At 35.1% G+C, this 17,737-nt stretch overlaps 1 protein-coding gene across 13 annotated transcripts in view; it reads right to left on the bottom strand.

The window, feature by feature from the left end:
* Positions 1 to 17,737, bottom strand: part of dip2ca (disco-interacting protein 2 homolog Ca) — a 559,093-nt gene that overhangs the window by 137,935 nt on the left and 403,421 nt on the right. For 12 of the 13 annotated variants that reach the window (XM_051929039.1, XM_051929043.1, XM_051929041.1 and 9 more), the window contains one exon: positions 10,833 to 10,952. The exons of the other annotated variant lie outside the window; for it this stretch is intronic. In XM_051929039.1, coding sequence (XP_051784999.1) covers positions 10,833 to 10,952 — 120 coding nt within the window. The remainder of the gene's footprint in view (positions 1 to 10,832; positions 10,953 to 17,737) is intronic. 13 annotated transcript variants of the gene reach the window in all.

The following is a 17,737-nucleotide window of genomic DNA, read 5'->3' as shown; positions in this document are numbered from 1 at the left end:
AAAATAAAGATTTTGTTTAATTAAAAATGATCAACAGTAGCTGTCAAAGAGGAAATATTAACACGCTGAAATATACTTTGAGGTGCAGCTCTGTAATTATAATCACTAACCATGGCACCAGGGACTGGTGACATGCTGCATGGTGATTAGTACATTTAAGCAAGAATCTGTACAGAGGAGAATGAATCTATAAATGAAAAAAGTATATAATTCCACTTTATATCATGCAAAACTGTGGGAGCTCTACTGTACTTAAAATGCAGAACATTTCTCTGGCTGACTAGAGATTTGCTTGCAAACAAGAGTATGAGCAGTTACAATTAGGGAACTTCAGACTGATTGTTCCACACTAAGGCTACATCCACACTACTGCATTTTCTTTTAAAAAGTTTAAATGAAAGCAATCTCTGCCCACACTGAGTTTTCACATCATTTTCAAAGGGATCCATGTCCATACTAGTGATGGGCAAAATGATTTTTTTAGTGATTTGATTCATTTCGTTCAGTTCATCAAAATGATTTGAATCACTGATTCTTTCACATTAAAAACAACAAGCTTTATTCTAGTTTAAAATCTAGAATAATATCATAACTGTGTAACAACTTTATCCGCCAAATAATGTAAACAATATTAAAATTAGGCAACAAAATAAGTTATTTACACATAATCTCTCTAATATAAAAAAAACCCCAGGAGAGAAAGACTAGGGAGATGAGACGTGATCTTCACGTGAAGATCATGGAAGACACTTAAAAGACCCGTGAGACAAAAGAGATTGGCCACAGAGTGTCTCGCGGTGACCTTAAACATGTGACTTTGTGCCAAGAGATTGACCCAGGACCGTCTCGCGGGGACGTAGAACATGATATTCTTGCAAGACACGCCCTACTTACAACCAATATCAAATAAGACCACGGGCAGCAAAACACTCAGTCGTGTAAAGGCTTGAGCACACACAGATCCAGGGCTCTCAGCGCATATAAAGAGTATAAGGACAATATGTTATAGATGAAACATCCACGAATAAGTGAAGAAAAAAGAGCAGCGCAGAGAAAAGAGACTCAAAAGCGTTGGAGAGAAAAAAATGCGAAAAAGAATAATCTAGGTGCAAATTCAGAAAATAAGGAAAGTAATTATCAGCCCGGAACAAGTGGAATTAAACAAAAAAATGCATGTCCAATCGGGCTCAGAATTAAAAGACAGAGAGTAAAAGACAAAGTAGAACTTCATAAAGACGTTCAAAAATGTTGGTGCTATACACATGCAGAGCAGGTTAGAGATTATGAAAGCAGTGGAATTCAAAAGGCTAAAAAAAATAAAGTAAAGATCGCAGTAGCGCAAACAAACGGAAATTATTACTCAAAAAAGGGAAAATAATCACCACGTACCAGGTGTCATTGAAAAAAAAGCAGGATAAAGCAAGGTCAGAAATAAAAGACAAAAAGTAGAAAACAAAGTAAAACGTCATAAAGAGGTTAAAAAACAAGGGGGCCAAACACATGCAGAGCAGATTATAGATAATGAAAACAGTGGAATTCAAAAGATTCAAAAAAAATGTACGCACGAAACACATGCAGAGCAAGATACAGAATATGAAAGCAGAAAAAAACGAAAGTGTCAAAACAAAGAAAGTAAACATCGCATTAGCGCAAACAAAGAGAAATTATTACTCGGAGAAATAACGAAAAGGCGAATAGAGATCGAATATATGGACATAGGTAATATGTCAGAAGAATGTAAATATTGTAAGGCTTTGAAGTTTAAGTCAGAGTATTTCAAAAACGGGGTGCATTTATTGGTTACTTTGCAAAAAAAATTATTAAATGCTGATGATGTAGATCGTTTTGTCTGTGCTGAAATTCCAATCAGAGAAACCTATCCTGAATTATGGTACAAAGTCATTAAACACATGTCTCACAGACCTCATTTAAAAGATTCAGCATGTTTGGACTCGAAAGATTCCAAATATTGTTTTACCAAAGTTCTGAAATAAAAGTGAAACTAATGAAATAGCAACAATTCAAAGAAAAAAAAATCTTAAAAGTGTGTATCCGGAAAACCAAACATGGGGATTGGCGAGCGAAGCGAGCAGGGGGCAAAGCCCCCTAAGTAATAATAATAACAATAATAATCCTCATTATTGAATTCTGATAATAAATAAAATTTAATCAATAAATAGAAAAAAACAATTGTACAATTAGAACCTTAGAATAGTGCACACGTCACGATAAACTTTATGAAGCAACATCCCTCACTGGTGAGCTGAACTGAGATTCAATGTACTGCAAGTCCTTTTTATTTGCAGTTTGTTCCTCTGCTTAGTACACAAACTGATTCATTCAGTGAACTAGTTCAGTGTACTGTACTGCGAGTCCCTTGTCTGCAGTTTGTGAATGAACTTGTAAAAGTTCTCCAGATCAGTAGGGAGCATACTGGTTCATTCAGTCAGTGTACATGCTATGACGGTCATAGTCACTCAGTCAGAGTGGACCAATCAATGGGTGGTGCCTGCTGTCATATGCCAAGTCAGTCATGGGCTAGTGGTCATGACTGTTTTGCTGAAAGAGTTTACTAATGGGCTATTTCCTGAAGACAGCAGCCATTCAAATGAAGATGACAGATCCAGACTGTCGCAGAATGCAACATAAAACATAGCATGCACTGTGCATGCCTCAAAAGATTAATTTTTTAATGTCATTGTACCAGTACATCCATTCAGAGATCAAGACAAGTATAAAAGAACTAGACTGTTAGTTCATTGCACATTAGTAGTCCATACTGAAATGCCTGAAAAAGCACATGACGCGGGATTTCACCTATACTTAGCATGCAGATATAGGCAGCATGCTCTGTAAGAGGACTGTGTAGTGAAAAATTCAGAGCTCTGTGCAAATCATAATCCTGTGTGCGTTGTGCGCTTTCAAAAATACCAGTGCATGCAGGACCCTGATAACACATTCATGGCACAGAGAAAGAAAATTTCTTTAAGGAGCCGCAGTCTTGTCATTAAATGAAAACACTGCAAATTTTAAAGCAAAAAGACAAGAGTTTAGCTCTACGTTCATTCGTGATTATAAGCAGTCCACAGCAATTGGAGCGCATCTTGTACCCAAAAAAATTTGTAAAACTAACTCAACATAGGTAGATATACATTCATATGTGCATATCTTCGCTTTACTGTACGGTGCTTCCATGTCACACTGTCTTACTTTGTTAAGCGCCTTGTTATTAAATCTACTGCCGCATGCACTCCTCCTTACTGAGCTGATTAAGTTTAAGTAATAATTGTTGATAATAGGCTATCGACCAAGTTATTTATTTCATGGGGCTCTACATCTGGGATTTATTGCAAAACTGTAGCAACTGATAAAATAATTAGGCCTTTACGCATGTATACAGCAGTCAGACTTTACAAAATGCAATTTGGGTGCACACATGTAAGCAACACATTAAGCACCATGGAAAGCAACTCTTTTAATGTCAGCTATGTTGGAAAATCCTTTACTTCTTTATTAACCTAGAATCAGTCTGTTCACTTCACAAGCATCTCTGTTAGTTTGTTCTCTTTAGACCCTTTCTTATACACATCTTGGCTGTCATTCTTCTCAGACTGAATGCTTAATAAGTTGTGAGATGGGAGTTGAGGAAAACTTATTATATTTTCATGGCATGAAAACAAAAGCTCTCGGTTATGCTTCAATGGCATTGTTTAACATAGTGCCGCAATAATGTTAACAGTGGCTGACATATCACTCTGCACAGAATTAATACTTGGATGAACTTTCGTAATTTTACTACACAATCATGTTGTAGAAGTACATGATTACATTAAAATTGCAACCTATCACAAACATTCTCCACCCGTGGTTTAAGAAACATCCCTCTAGTGCATCGAAAGGAGCAGGGACGAGAGGGTTTGCGAATCAGAGCCTGCAGCGCGTTGAAGAGTGGAAGAATGAAGAGCACAAGGCCCTTTAAAACTACTGTTTACTTCCTTTACCCAAATTCCCAAAATGCTGGTACCGTACTGTTTTTTTCTTTTCTTTTTCTTTCTGTACTGGTATACTGCATAACCCTACTATGAATAGTTAATTGTTTATTTTGATCACCAGTCCACACATTCAATTTCTGATTCCTCCTAATGAAACTTTTAGGAACTGGAGCCTATTGATTTTGCATTGGGTTCTAGGAACAAACAAGCCCTGCACAGGATGTCTGTTCCACTTATAGGAAATAATGCCTATACAATAATGAAAAGAATAAAATGTACTTCCAAGTTTATGAGATTGTGCGAACAAAACCCATAACTTAAACTTACACAGTAGGTCATTATACTAAATCCTCTCAAACACAGGTACTAATATTATCAAAATTGGTGAAAACACTAAAGTGTTATCTCTTCTCTTAAATTCACTCAGGGTGACAAACCAGAAAGAAGGCAGTCGTCCTGTCTGAAGCATTATTGTCAGCCCTAAAACTTGAAACCTCTGAATTACAGAGCAGCTTTTTTCTACCACTGTACCAACAGAATTCCCCATTAGTGCAGCTGGTTAAACAACAGAGGACTCCAATGCATGCAAACACCAGACCAAATGGTCTTTTCCTCTAGGGCAACTGGATAAGCTGCTGCTTACTGACTCAGAGATGCTGTGCCTCTTAATATGAGTACATGAAATGGTTGAGGAGCCATTCCCCTGAGCAATTTCTTTCCCGTTATAATTATGATATCAAAAATATCACAACATCAAAGTTATAAGCTAAATACTTATTGGAAGGCAATGAATCTTCAAATGACCACTAAGAGAATCAAACTGCAAACTTTGCAGATATCACCACTTGGCAGCATAACTGCAGTTCAAAAAATGTAATGCAATTTTTACTAGTTTACCCATTTTCTATATCCCTCTTCAATTCCATTTGATGTTGAAGGGAGCCAATGATTTTTAGAAACTCACAGAACATGCTTTTTATTTATATCCATCTATCCAGTTTACGTAAGGACCTCCATTTCTTAGGACAAAATATAAATCTTAACTTTAAAACTATAAAAAGTTATTTATATTTACATACAAATATTTTTTACATGTAACCCAACACAGCATTCTCAATTCCACTCAATCCAATGAAGGGTCTGGGGATTTCTACTGGGTACATTATACAGTTAGGACCATAAATATTTGGACAGAGACAACTTTGTTCTAATTTTGGTTCTGTAATTTGTTTGAACATTCCAGTTGATTTTGCGTCTTCTCCCATCACGCTTAGTATCAAATTTTGCTTGTGGTAACGATTTATAAGCACGAAGTGAAGAGAGAGGCTGCGGGCTGAGGGGATGGGGAGGCATAAAATTAATCAATTGGAGCTCAAATTATTTGACACGCTGTCTCGGACATACACTTCAGTATATACTGTTTTTGAACACAACGATTCAGTTCATTATCCTACAGAATTTAGAACTGAAATTAGGAGCACCAATTATCCTTTTGAGAAACGAGTCCACCAAAACTTTGCAATGGTACCAGTCTCCAGGTCTGTCAGTTTGAGAACAAAATCATAGAGGAGATAATCATCACTGGATGTGGCATTGGCGAGAGGGTTTTAATCCCTCGCATTCCTCTAATCGTGACAGAAATACCCTCTCAATTCTAGAGATTACAGTTCCCGGTGAAGCTTTGCTTTGCAATATCAATTAACAAGGCCCAGGGACAGACACTCAAGTTTGCAGCGGTTGATCTTAGCTCACCATGCTTCTCGCATGGTCAGCTTTATGTTGCTTTCTCCCGGGTTAGTTCCCCAAGAAACCTATATATCCTCATCTCTGATAACAAAACCAAAAATACTGTATATCAAGAGGCCCTCGGATAGGAAACCTATCAATATAAATTGTTCTCAATAAAAATTACATTTCTTAACATTTTTTAATGATTTTTAAATTTTGTCCTATTTCACTACTATGAGGGCGGATTCATAGGAGACAGCTAGTTATCTATAAAACCTAGCGTGTAGTGCATGAAAATGCAAGGAGGGCAGTTGTTTCTAAAATACTGGAATTACTACATCTGGTACAGTAATTAAATTTACACTTTACTGAAGTACAATAACATTTACATTTCAAATTATACAAAATGGCAGAGATTTGTAGTTTGGAAGGCTTGGGAAGACTTCCCGTGAAAATTCATTTTAAAACTCATAATTAAAAAAACAGTAGACATTGAATAATTAAAAAATACAGAACCACACAAAAAGTTAAATGTACACACAAATTTAAAAGAACATTAATAAAATTAAGGCAATACTGTCTCTATGTCAAGTAATGTGAAATATGGCAAAATGATTTGACTTTTTATGCATATTCACAATGACATTATTAGCAAAAATACATAAATTAAAATTTAGAGAAATTAAGATAAGCTATCTGATCTTAATAAAACAGAATCTGATAGTACGGTAGGTATCTGGCATTAGTACAAGTATCTAAAAGTAAAAGGTATCTTATTTCCCATCTTTGAGTCCACATTTTGTTATTTTTATTTTGACACTTTGCATCAACATCGGGACTCAGGCTGAACTGTCCAGTTTTAGTTTTATTCTCAGTACCATTTTTCCACTCATGAAATTTCCCAAGCTGCTTGACTGCTGCTGATTAGAATGCCTTGAACCAAGCTGTGAGATGTTGTGGATACTGACTGGTTTTTGATCATTTCATTATTCAGATATTAAGACTGTAGACAACATTATTTTTCACTGTGTTCTTTTAAACACTCATCCTGGTTGTTTAAGTTGGTTTGGTTTAGTACAATATCAGCTTTTTTGTACAAAACATCCATATCTATCAGCATTCAGATAGATATACCATATCAATGCACCACCTACTCAGAAGACTGCACCTCCAAATACCACATAGACAGTTAAATCAGTGCTCATTTTGACAAAGCTACACACTGTTCCCTTTGAATATAAGTATTTTTACCAAGATTTCCACTTTTATCATGTCAAAATGTTTAATAAGAGCATCATGTGCAAATGGTGTGCCGTTGCCAACACTTACAAAACAAGATGATATGTTGGGTCAAAAAATAAATTAATCATTCATCTACTGATCAACCAAGAACATTTTGATTGTATATCAAAACAGAAGTCTTAGTGACAGTTTATAAAATGTATGTACAAAAAATTCTTGTGAGTGGCACAAAGCTTAAATAGCAATAATGACACATAAGAGAAACTCAACTAAAAGGATGACCCAAAAAGTGAAAAGATTTGCTCTGGAGCATAGCAGAGTTACCACAAATGAGCAGGACTGTCATCAGAGGCTGGAATATAATTTATTCTAGTCATTTACCATAGATGTTTTCATATGTTCATTCAAGTTACATGGGTATAGAAAGAGATAATTACAGAGCATATAACATGGTAAGTTTGACTGAGATAATATCTCTCAAAGATGTTGTAAACACTGTTCTTTCCATATCACGTAACAAAGAATGTATAATATGCCATCATCATGGACTAGTACAGCAGGTACTTCATGCTTGACATGCCTGACAGACAGTATATTACAAGCCTATGGGATATTTAAAAATATTTGTAAAATGAGATTATGTTTATGTAAAAAGAGTTCCTTAAGAAGAACAAATTATATTACAGTATTCCTGTCAATCATTGTGCTAGTGGAAAACAATGAGATTAAAGAGGTTTCTTGGAATGTATGCAGAAGTCATTCAAGCTCAGCTAAAACAAGAGCCTCCAGCATTCTTAGAAGACAGTGAAGGAATGTCCATTAAAAATGTCTAAAATAGATTACAATATAGTTTTTATATTATAAAGGTTTATAAATGAACGCCCAAGAATGAATTTCATTTATTTACTGACAATTTGTTTATAGTTATCTGGCATTTTTAAATGAAGAATTCCTAGCTGTACAGAAAAAAAACTATTTTCCAAAGATAGGTATATAAAGATTGCTTTAACTGCTAAAACTATTTATGTCGCATATGTCACATCTCATTCTCAAACAAACATAATCCAAATGACACTTACGGGCACTGATGCCTATCCTAGCAACACTGGCTGCAAGGCAGGAAACAGCCATGAACAGTCTATTGCAAAGCCTACTCTCTCTTTCACACATTCACACTTTCATTATGTTCACATATTATAACTAATAAGTATTTCTAGTTAGAGATCAGTAGGGTGTTCCAACTGGAGTCACTTAGGTAAAGTAATAAGCCAATGGAAGATGTCAACTTGGCAAACATTTTCAACAGGATTTTATAGCACAGCTTTCATGAAACAAATGGGCTGTAAAAGGTGGTTCAGGCAAATATATAGAAATTCTAAAGGGATCCGTTGTAACCCAATGGAGTGATGATCTGGAATACTTATTGATGAAGTGTTCTCTGTTTTAACTTTCAAGGCATGTAACCTTACCCCTGAGGAGTGATTATACTCTGGATCATTGCTACACCTCCAGAAAAGATGCTTACTACCTGTCAGTGCTGAAGCTGCCAGCCTGCAAACTAAAACTTGATTACAAGAAAAGTAGTTTTAGTGCTGGACTAAAGAAACAGAGGAAAAGCTGCAAGACTGATTGACTATGTAAACTGGGACATGTTTAGAGACTCATCATCCAATCTAGATGAGTTTGCTAAAGCTGTAATGAATTTATCAAGAAATATGTGATAACTGTGTGTTTATGAAAACAATCGGCATATTTTGTAGTAAGAAACAAAGAATCACAAATCTACAAGGTCATAAAACTGTTTTTAGCACAACTACAGAAATTACTAGATATATGACTTTCACATGCATGAAGCATCTCCTAGATCTATCTACCTACCTACCTACCTACCTACCTACCTACCTACCTACCTACCTACCTACCTACCTACCTACCTACCTACCTACCTACCTACCTACCTACCTACCTACCTACCTACCTACCTACCTACTCTTTTAGTGGATTGTCTTCTATTAAACACATGCCATACGGCAGCTAATCTTTATTAATAAAACAATCAAAAATCAAAAAATAATGTTAAGCTTTCTTTACTATAGTAACTGAAGAGGGAAGAAAAGTACAATTGAACTTGTCACTTTCTCTTTAAGTGGTACACTATTGAAATATACAAATGAAAATATACCACATTTCCTTATATCTATCTACATCCATTCCATGAAGCTTGTTAAGACAGATAATTTAATATGAATGCATATGTCTGCCATACTGTATCTTTTCATTAGCGGCTAATGCATAGAAAAGAAAACACAAAAGCTTGTGTAATATTCCATCTATGTGACAACAGTATATTTTCAGTATTGACACCTGAATTCATCATGTTCTAGCATCTTAGATGGCCTAGTAGTTCTGCATTGGTTACAATCATTTTCACAGAATAAAATAAAACGTTCAGGAAGAAGAACTTTGTTCAGTGTGGTAATTTTAAAGAAAGTCCTTTTGCTTTTGACAAAAAAAAAAAAAAAAAAAAAAATCAGACCACCAGTTTGTTCTTCCCCCCAGTTTTTAGACAGCTATTACAACTTTGTCTTTCCAGATAATTAACCCTATCCAACTGACTATTTATTAATTTTAGTCCCCTAATTTTGCTTGAAACAGGACTGTTTAAATCTAAGTCTAGGTGTAATCCTCATTAATGGGAGCTATCTTCTAAATGTGCAATTCTCCTTTTCTTTAGGAACATGTGAAGTCATATGTGGATGAGGAAAATTCCCGGCAGCACAGTACATATTTCCAAAAACCAGGCTTTCTTTCTTTGTAATCCAAAACAGAAAAAAAAACATTGTTAGTTCCAATGTGTAGTGTAAAGACAGTTATTTTCTACTGGTGAAACAGTGCCAGCTATCAAAAGAATGTGGAGGCAGTTAACAAAACGATGAATAACTCAATAGTTTTGACCTAGGGGGCTTAAAAAATAAACATACTGGATGGACAAGAGACTGAAGACCTTTACTTTTAAAAATGTGATTCATAAGCGATCTTGCGCTTGATGATTCAGATAATGATCTAAGGAACCAAATTAATTAATTCTAATTTACAATCACAGAGCGACTTTGAAACATAAATACTTACAATGAAGGTACTTGCACATTGTGATAGTACAGAAACATTTTTGAATAATAAAATGAGTGATAAAGATAAATAAGCCAGTTAGGTTTATTGTACCACAACTTGATTTGAGTAAGTTTGGCAATAAAAATGGAACAAGCACAACACAATTATGTCTTATAATACAGGAACCTGCAATAATATGAAAAAAAAAAATGAAGATTATTTCCTCAGAGCAGTAGTGATCCTGGTTACTAGAAGATATTTATGATCTTCTAGAGTGCACTGAAACCAAAAGAAAGCACAAGCAAGCACACACAACTACACACATACATTAACCTTAAAGAAGTTCCAAGTGAGAAACTGAATTCAAGTGTGCATGCAGAAGATTAGTGAGGCACACTGCTGGGGATTGACTCTTGCTGGCTGGAAGCTGTGGATTACTTGTGCACACTCTAAATTAGCTGAATGAAGAAAGAGGTGAATATCAGCATGGAAGGCTGACAGGACAATAGAAATGTCACCGACCACTGACGTGAAGTTATTTTGAAGAAATGTCAAAGATCTGAACGGCACAGAAAAAAACATTAATTTATGGCAATGACAAAGTTTGCCACTAAATAATGAGTCCATCTGCCAGCATGGAATCATAAGCAGGCAGCTAATAAATACGAACTGGGCATGCCAAATTACGGAGCTGAAAGTGAGGAATGTGGAGGGAGGTGGGGGGAAAAAAAGAAAACAAAAAGCAAAATAATAAGGTACCTTCTAGCAGCTCCTCAAAATCGTCAACAAAGAATTCTCTTAAAGGTGGTCGTTTGGGCCTTTTCAGGGTATTCACCAGCTGCTGGATCTTAGCAGAAACTCTGCTGCTGACTGGCACACCTGCACGACAGGGATCAATACATAAATGAATGCACTGCAAATGAGGCCTGCACTTCTTGATGTCAAATGCAAAGCTCTCATTGTAGGGTTATTAAGCTAGTTTTGGTTTACCTGATATTAAACTATTTCAGTAAAACAATTTAAAAGTAATAATATTAATAAAGCCTGTTAATGGCCATTTAAGCGCCCTATTTAATCCCAGTCTTTAACCATGTACAATGTATTTTCCAAATGCTAAAAGTAATTGACTATTTATTGCCTCAGGAGAATAGAATTGAACATATTAAACATGCATTCACACTTTGTTTGTGTACTGCTTGCAATTACCAAAAAAAGTCAATTATAAAAGATTGTCAATTAAAAAAAAATTCTCACAATATAAAAAATATAAAATAGGGGGAAAAAAAACTCAAAACAGTGTGCAGAGTATTACCAAAGCGGACTACAAGAAAGAAGAGGACAGAATCAATGAGGATACTATGAACAGAAAGTGATAGTGCATAGTATTTACAGTAAGTAGTTTTGACTACAGCTTTTTCAATAAACTGGGTGGTTCAATGGTTAATGGTGTGGCCTCACAGTTTTAAGGACCTAGGTTCAATACACACCTAAGCCAATCACTGTATGGAGTTTGCACGGCTGACTTTTTTTGCTAATGACCATGCAATAAAAAACACAACTTCAAGATTTTCTGTCTCATCCAAAGAGCAAGTATGTTAGGGTGGAAGTGTTTGTGAGCATGATCTGGTAGGAAGTAACAACCCATGAAGTTTTAAATGGAATAAAGAATTAATTGAAGCATGGCAAAAAAAAGTCAGTTCCATGCAACCCTGCATATTAAAATCATGAAATGGTTTGCAGACCTATGCTTTTTTTTTTTTTGGAACTTAACTTTCTTTGATCCACTTCATACTGGTTGGCACTTTGTGGTAAACCCTCTGTCTTTACTTTCATGAAGTCTTCTCTTGATTGTAGACTTTGGCAATGATAGGTCTACCTCCCAGAGAGTGTTCTTGGTTCAGCTAAAAGTTGTGAAGGGGTTTTTGATCACCAAGGACAGAATTTTGCAATCATCCAGCAGCGTTGTTTTCCATGATTGTCCAGGTCTTCTGGAGTTGCTATGCTCACCAGTGTGTTCCTTCTTTTTAAGAATGTTACAAATAGTTAATCTGACCACTCCTGGCATTTCTGCTATCTCTCTAAAGGGTCTGTTTTATTTTCTCAGCCTAATGCATGGACAGCTTTTTGGACTGATTGAGAGTTCACAGTGACAGCTCCCAAATGTGAATTCCACACCTTTTACCTGCTTAATAGTTAATGAAAAAATGACAGAACTGCTTTCCCCTGGCTACGGAACAGCTTCTCAGTCAAATATCCTTTTACTTTTCAGCTCCTGAAAAAGGGGAACCATGTATAAAAATGGCTGTCATTCCTAAACGGCTCATAGAATATTTTTAGTAAGCCCCTTAAATTAAAGCTGAAAGTCTACACTTCAATCACATAATGATTTCTTTATTTCAAATTCATTGTGGTGCCGTACAGAGCGAAAATGAAGAAAATTGTGGCATAGTCCAAATGTGTATGGATCCGACTGTATACTCAGAATGCTTTTAAAATACAAATGATTGAATAACAAAGCAGTGCTACTTAAAACTGAGTGCATTTCATTTTTTATTATTTATTATTCTTGGTCTGTTTTAATTTTCTTGAACAAGCATATAGTTCACATAGTATGTATTAATGGCTGCCAAGCAAGTTATACATTGGCCAGATGTTTACTGATAAACTGATATTGTGAATATTCACTATTCTGCTTTTACAGCAGATAAACTCAGATTAAGAGAGAGAAATACAAATCGGATGCTAAAAAAAAGATCATTCTGAACAGTTGCTTTTAACAAAACATTCAAAAATTAACAATCTAGAAGACTGTAGTGAGAAAAAAACAAAAAAACACTAGTGCCTTTAGAAATGTTAGTGACCAGGTTGGCCAGAGAAAACAACTGTCGATGGTTGCATAAAAGTTATCTGATACTTGAATAAAAATTCTAAAACAACCATCACTGATGATGCTAGGGTAAGGACACTACAGACGAGTTTACCAGGAAAATTAAAAAGTTCATATTACAAGATGTAAAGTCCTCATCAGCATCAAAAACACAGTAAATGTGCAAGATAGCACAAATTACAAGCACTATTACAAAGATCTATGGGCAGACACCAATCAAAGTGATGGCATGGTTAACGTGCATATATCTACAGGTAAGTCAAGGATAGGCAGTGCTATGACATGGGCATGAATAGCCAACTTGGAAACTAATTTATCATCTTCACTGATGACGTGAATATAGAGCACACAGTAGACTTCTTCAGTATCGCCTGCATACAAGAAAATCCCTTCTGAAAATGATTCCAGGACCAAAAAAGGTGGAAAATTTTAAACTAGCCAAGACTGTACTTCTGATTTCAATCCAGTCAAATATTAATTTACCTTGTTGAAAAGTTTGAAGTACTCCAAATCAAATTGTAAATGGCTATAACAAGGCATAATGAAATGTATTGACTGTGGTGATATTGTTAAGTTACAGGAGTGATGCATATACTATACTACACTAAATGTCAGGGTCAGACTGGTCATCAGTGGCCTGGGAGAAATCCAGATGGCTTGGCCTGTCTTTGAACTTAATAGGCCTGTAATGACACCAAGTTGCAGCTGACGTTTCCTAATTTTACTCATGTATAGCCTAACCAAAATTTCACTTTATAGCAAGCAAAACTGGTTTTACAAAATATCACTATACAACTAAACTTGTTTTTGGCACAATGTGTTCTGGATGTCATTGAATATTTACAAGACAGTCACTCAGAAAGTTGTGTACATGAAGATAAATCGTTTTCATAAGCAGTAGTAGGACTAGCTCAAACGCGGTCAACATCCTGAATGGCAGACTTACTGCAGCTTTTTACTGCCTCCCCAAAAATCATTTTTAGAAGAGGACCTACACCTAACAATGTTATACAGCGTTTACATCAACACATCAACAAATACACAAAGTAAACCATGACATTCTGGACTTGAGCCTAAATGTCCATTCTAAATCCAAATTGCTTGAATACATTTCAAAAACAGAAAATTTGTTAAACACCTATCCCAAATAAAACACCGTCTTTTTGTTTTTTCATATACAGTACAATTCTCTCACAAACATAGATAATCTGGGAAGCGCAGTGGCACAGTGGTAGCACTGCTGCCTCGCAGTAAGGAGACCTGGATTCGTATCCTGGGCCTTCCCTGCGTGGAGGTACTGCTTCTCTGGGGGTTTCCTCTGGGCACTCTGGTTTCCTCCTACAGTCCAAAGACACGAAAGTTAGGTGGAATGGCGATACTAAATTAGACCTAGTGTGTAGTTTTAGGTGTTCCTGTCTTGTGCCCTGTGCTAGCTGGGATAGGCTCCAACACCCCCTGTGATCCTGCTCAGGAGTAAGTGGCATAGAAAATGACAGACTAACATAGATAATCAAAATTATATGTTAAACATAAACATTTAATTAAAATAATATGGTGGGAACAGATGGAATAAATAATATTAAACACAACAAAGTGTAAACATTTTTAGAATTTTGACATTTTCAACAATGCTGTAGGACTAAAGCATCTAGACAGTAATGACTTTGAGTTTTTGTTACAACTGTTTATGGACTCCCCAGAGGTTTATCTTCTCCTGGGATACTGCTCACTGCAGTGTTTGCTTTACTCTTCTCTAATGTCACCTCGCCATACCTCAGCAATAACATCAATGGAAATATATTGGTAAGATCTTTTTTGTATTAATCAGAATGTAGTGTCTTTGTTGACAGTATGTTTAAACTAACCCGTAGTATCATTTTGTAATTGCTGAAATTTTAAGTTGTATTTTAACTTTGAACTTTTTACAATGCTCTGAGCCTAGACCCAAGGAAGAATGCTACGCAAAACTAAATTAACTTGATTTGAGAATGGTGTAAACAGGCTCCCTATGCAAAATAAAAATTACATTTTGAAATTTCTGTCAATCATTAGCAATTAACAGCACATTGAAAAATATTTGCCACTGAGGATCCTTTGCCTTTCTGACAGGCAGGAGAGAGAACCAGTGATGATGCTAGGGAGAAAAATACATACTCAATGACTGATACTTGATTTTCTCTATAAAAAGAATGAATGTAAATGCATACATTTTTTTTTCCTGTTTTTCAAAAGCTTTTCCACTCACTAATAATGACAGATGTATCTGAAGGGTGAGTAGTGTAGTGAATTTGAATGTGAAAAACTGGCTGATCAAGGGCTCAAATTGGAAACAAAAGAAATGGACAGTAATTTCAATTAACTGGTTAATGCAACATGCCATAAATAGAGCCACCAGATAAAAAATGTTATTTTCTAAAATAGTATGCTACGAAATGAGTGCAGCATAATAAGGTAAAGCTTAAATGCTTTCTTCTCTCAATTTGAGACAATTAAACAGTATATATGCATACATAAACATCTGAAGTATTCTAATATGAGCATTAAAACATTACACTTCTTCTAAAGTCTTTACTGTGAGTGATCGACCTCTCAATTTATTTATTATTGCTTACATATTTTGCATCAGACAACTCACTGCTCAATCTCTCTGCTAATTCTAAAAGGTTTCAAAACTAGCAGTGAGTAAATGAGAATATAATAAAAACTGTTTAATTTGTTATTAAAATGTAAGAATAACTTAGTAAACATCTAGAAAGATTCTTGCAGATTCCTCTAGGAAACTTTCACAGAGAGACAGACGAACTGCCAATCTCAGAAATAATACACAAAATGACAAAACATAAATGATACTTTCTGCTTGGCAAATACAAATAAGAAGAACTAGCTATAAAAGGTAAATCGCCTCAAGAGGAAACTTGCCTCTGCCTGCTCTAATATTTCATTATAAAATCTAGGTCTTTCCTATTCAAGCTTATTTCCAAATTCAGAACTGTCAACAACTATTAGCTTGATATGGCATTAATATACAAAAATAATGGAGCAAGCAAAATCCTCTGACATTGTAACAAGAAGTAAGAAATATAATGAATAGAAGAAAAAGAAACAAGGAAATCACCTCAACAAAATGGCAATTTAAGTTTTTTTCCAAGTAAACATGAATGACCAATAGAAAAATATATTAACAGACAACCAAATAAACACATCAGAGCAGACAGTTCAGAATGTTGCAATAAGCTAACAAATGGCGGGATAAGACCTTTTTTCTTTTCTCCTCTGACACTTTGAAAATCTGTCACTTCAGCTCTCACTTTATCACTGTTAGATACAGTAGTTTGTGTATGTAGCCCATTCTAATATTATATTTTTAATTTTTCAGTAAAGCTGTTTATGATTGTGCTTGTTATGAAATGTGTAGTAAAAAAAAGATATTGTTTTTTCTCAACTCAACTGTTGCCCATTGTGTAGATCGCGGATTGACTTAGGGTTCCCTTCAGTAAATAGGAGGCAAACTGAATCAAAAATATTTTTCTTCAATTTAGAAGGACAACAAAACATTTTCCAAGACACCATAATAAAACTAAAATGTATGATTTGCACTAATGTGATACAAAGTTTTATAATTTATGATATATTATCATCTAAGAATAAAAAAGAATATCATCTAAGAATAAAGCTCCTCCATGTCACAATGTACATGTTTGTGAATATGTAATGTTCAACTCAAAGCTTCTAACTTGAAAAACAAAAGAAGATCATGAGCATAATATTTTAGCAACTGTAAGCATTAGTCACAGAAATTGCTATACAATTTTTTTTTTAAATCTGGGAATTGACATTAAAGTGTTAATCTGCCTTAAGCTGTTGTGAGGGTATCACTAGCAATTTATAACAAGCCACAACCAATTTACATACCATAACTGAATGGAAATAACAAACAAAGGGCAGAGGTTGCTGCTGAACTTGCCGGAGCTGTTAACCCTTCGAACATTACTGGCTCTGGTCGTGTAATTTGAAATGGTGCAATGATGCAATCAGTGGCTGCCACTGAAAAATCTGACATACCCCATGACAGAAAGTCTGGATTAAGTAAACAAGAACAGTGATTATACTTTTATTTTAAAGAGAAACTTTGAAAAGAAGGTACACCAGTTCTACTTTGATCAGAAAAGTTACAATGTGAAGTTAGAGAATTAAACTGAACAATATTTAAGACTATTTAGCACTCCAAAGACAGTTTTAGAGTAAAAGAGTACTGAATAAAATAAACACCTGCTGAACAGTTGCGTAATTAGTTCAAAATTGTAGAGAAAAGCACAATATGTTTCAAGATGTAGCCAGTAGTTAAAGACTTTTTGCATCTAATGTATACTGTAATAACAAATTCTCTCTTTAATCTATGGTCCTTGAGAAACTTGAGAACGGAGGATTGCTATATGTCACTCTGACCTCTAGGCACTGGTAATAATGTGATTCGTTCACATTTTGTTTTAGTTTCTAATTTCTTCAATCAACATTAATGTTAATTTTATATTTTTAACTGACAAAAAAAAAAAGAACATTTCAAATAACTCCCATCTTTAAAATCTCCATAAATGGGTTTTAAAGTTAAATATTTGAACATTTCAAATTCATTTTAAAATTTGTGTCTCCACTTTTAAACTACAGTGGAACCTTGGTTCACGAACGTCTCTGAACACGTACAAATCGGGTTACGACCAAAAAGTTCGCCAAACTTTTGCATCTGTTCACGACCACACACTCAGTATATGAACAAGCC

Source organism: Erpetoichthys calabaricus, chromosome 6 (genome assembly GCF_900747795.2).
Source record: "Erpetoichthys calabaricus chromosome 6, fErpCal1.3, whole genome shotgun sequence".
NCBI lineage: Eukaryota > Metazoa > Chordata > Cladistia > Polypteriformes > Polypteridae > Erpetoichthys > Erpetoichthys calabaricus.
This window is presented reverse-complemented; position numbering and strand designations above follow the sequence as displayed.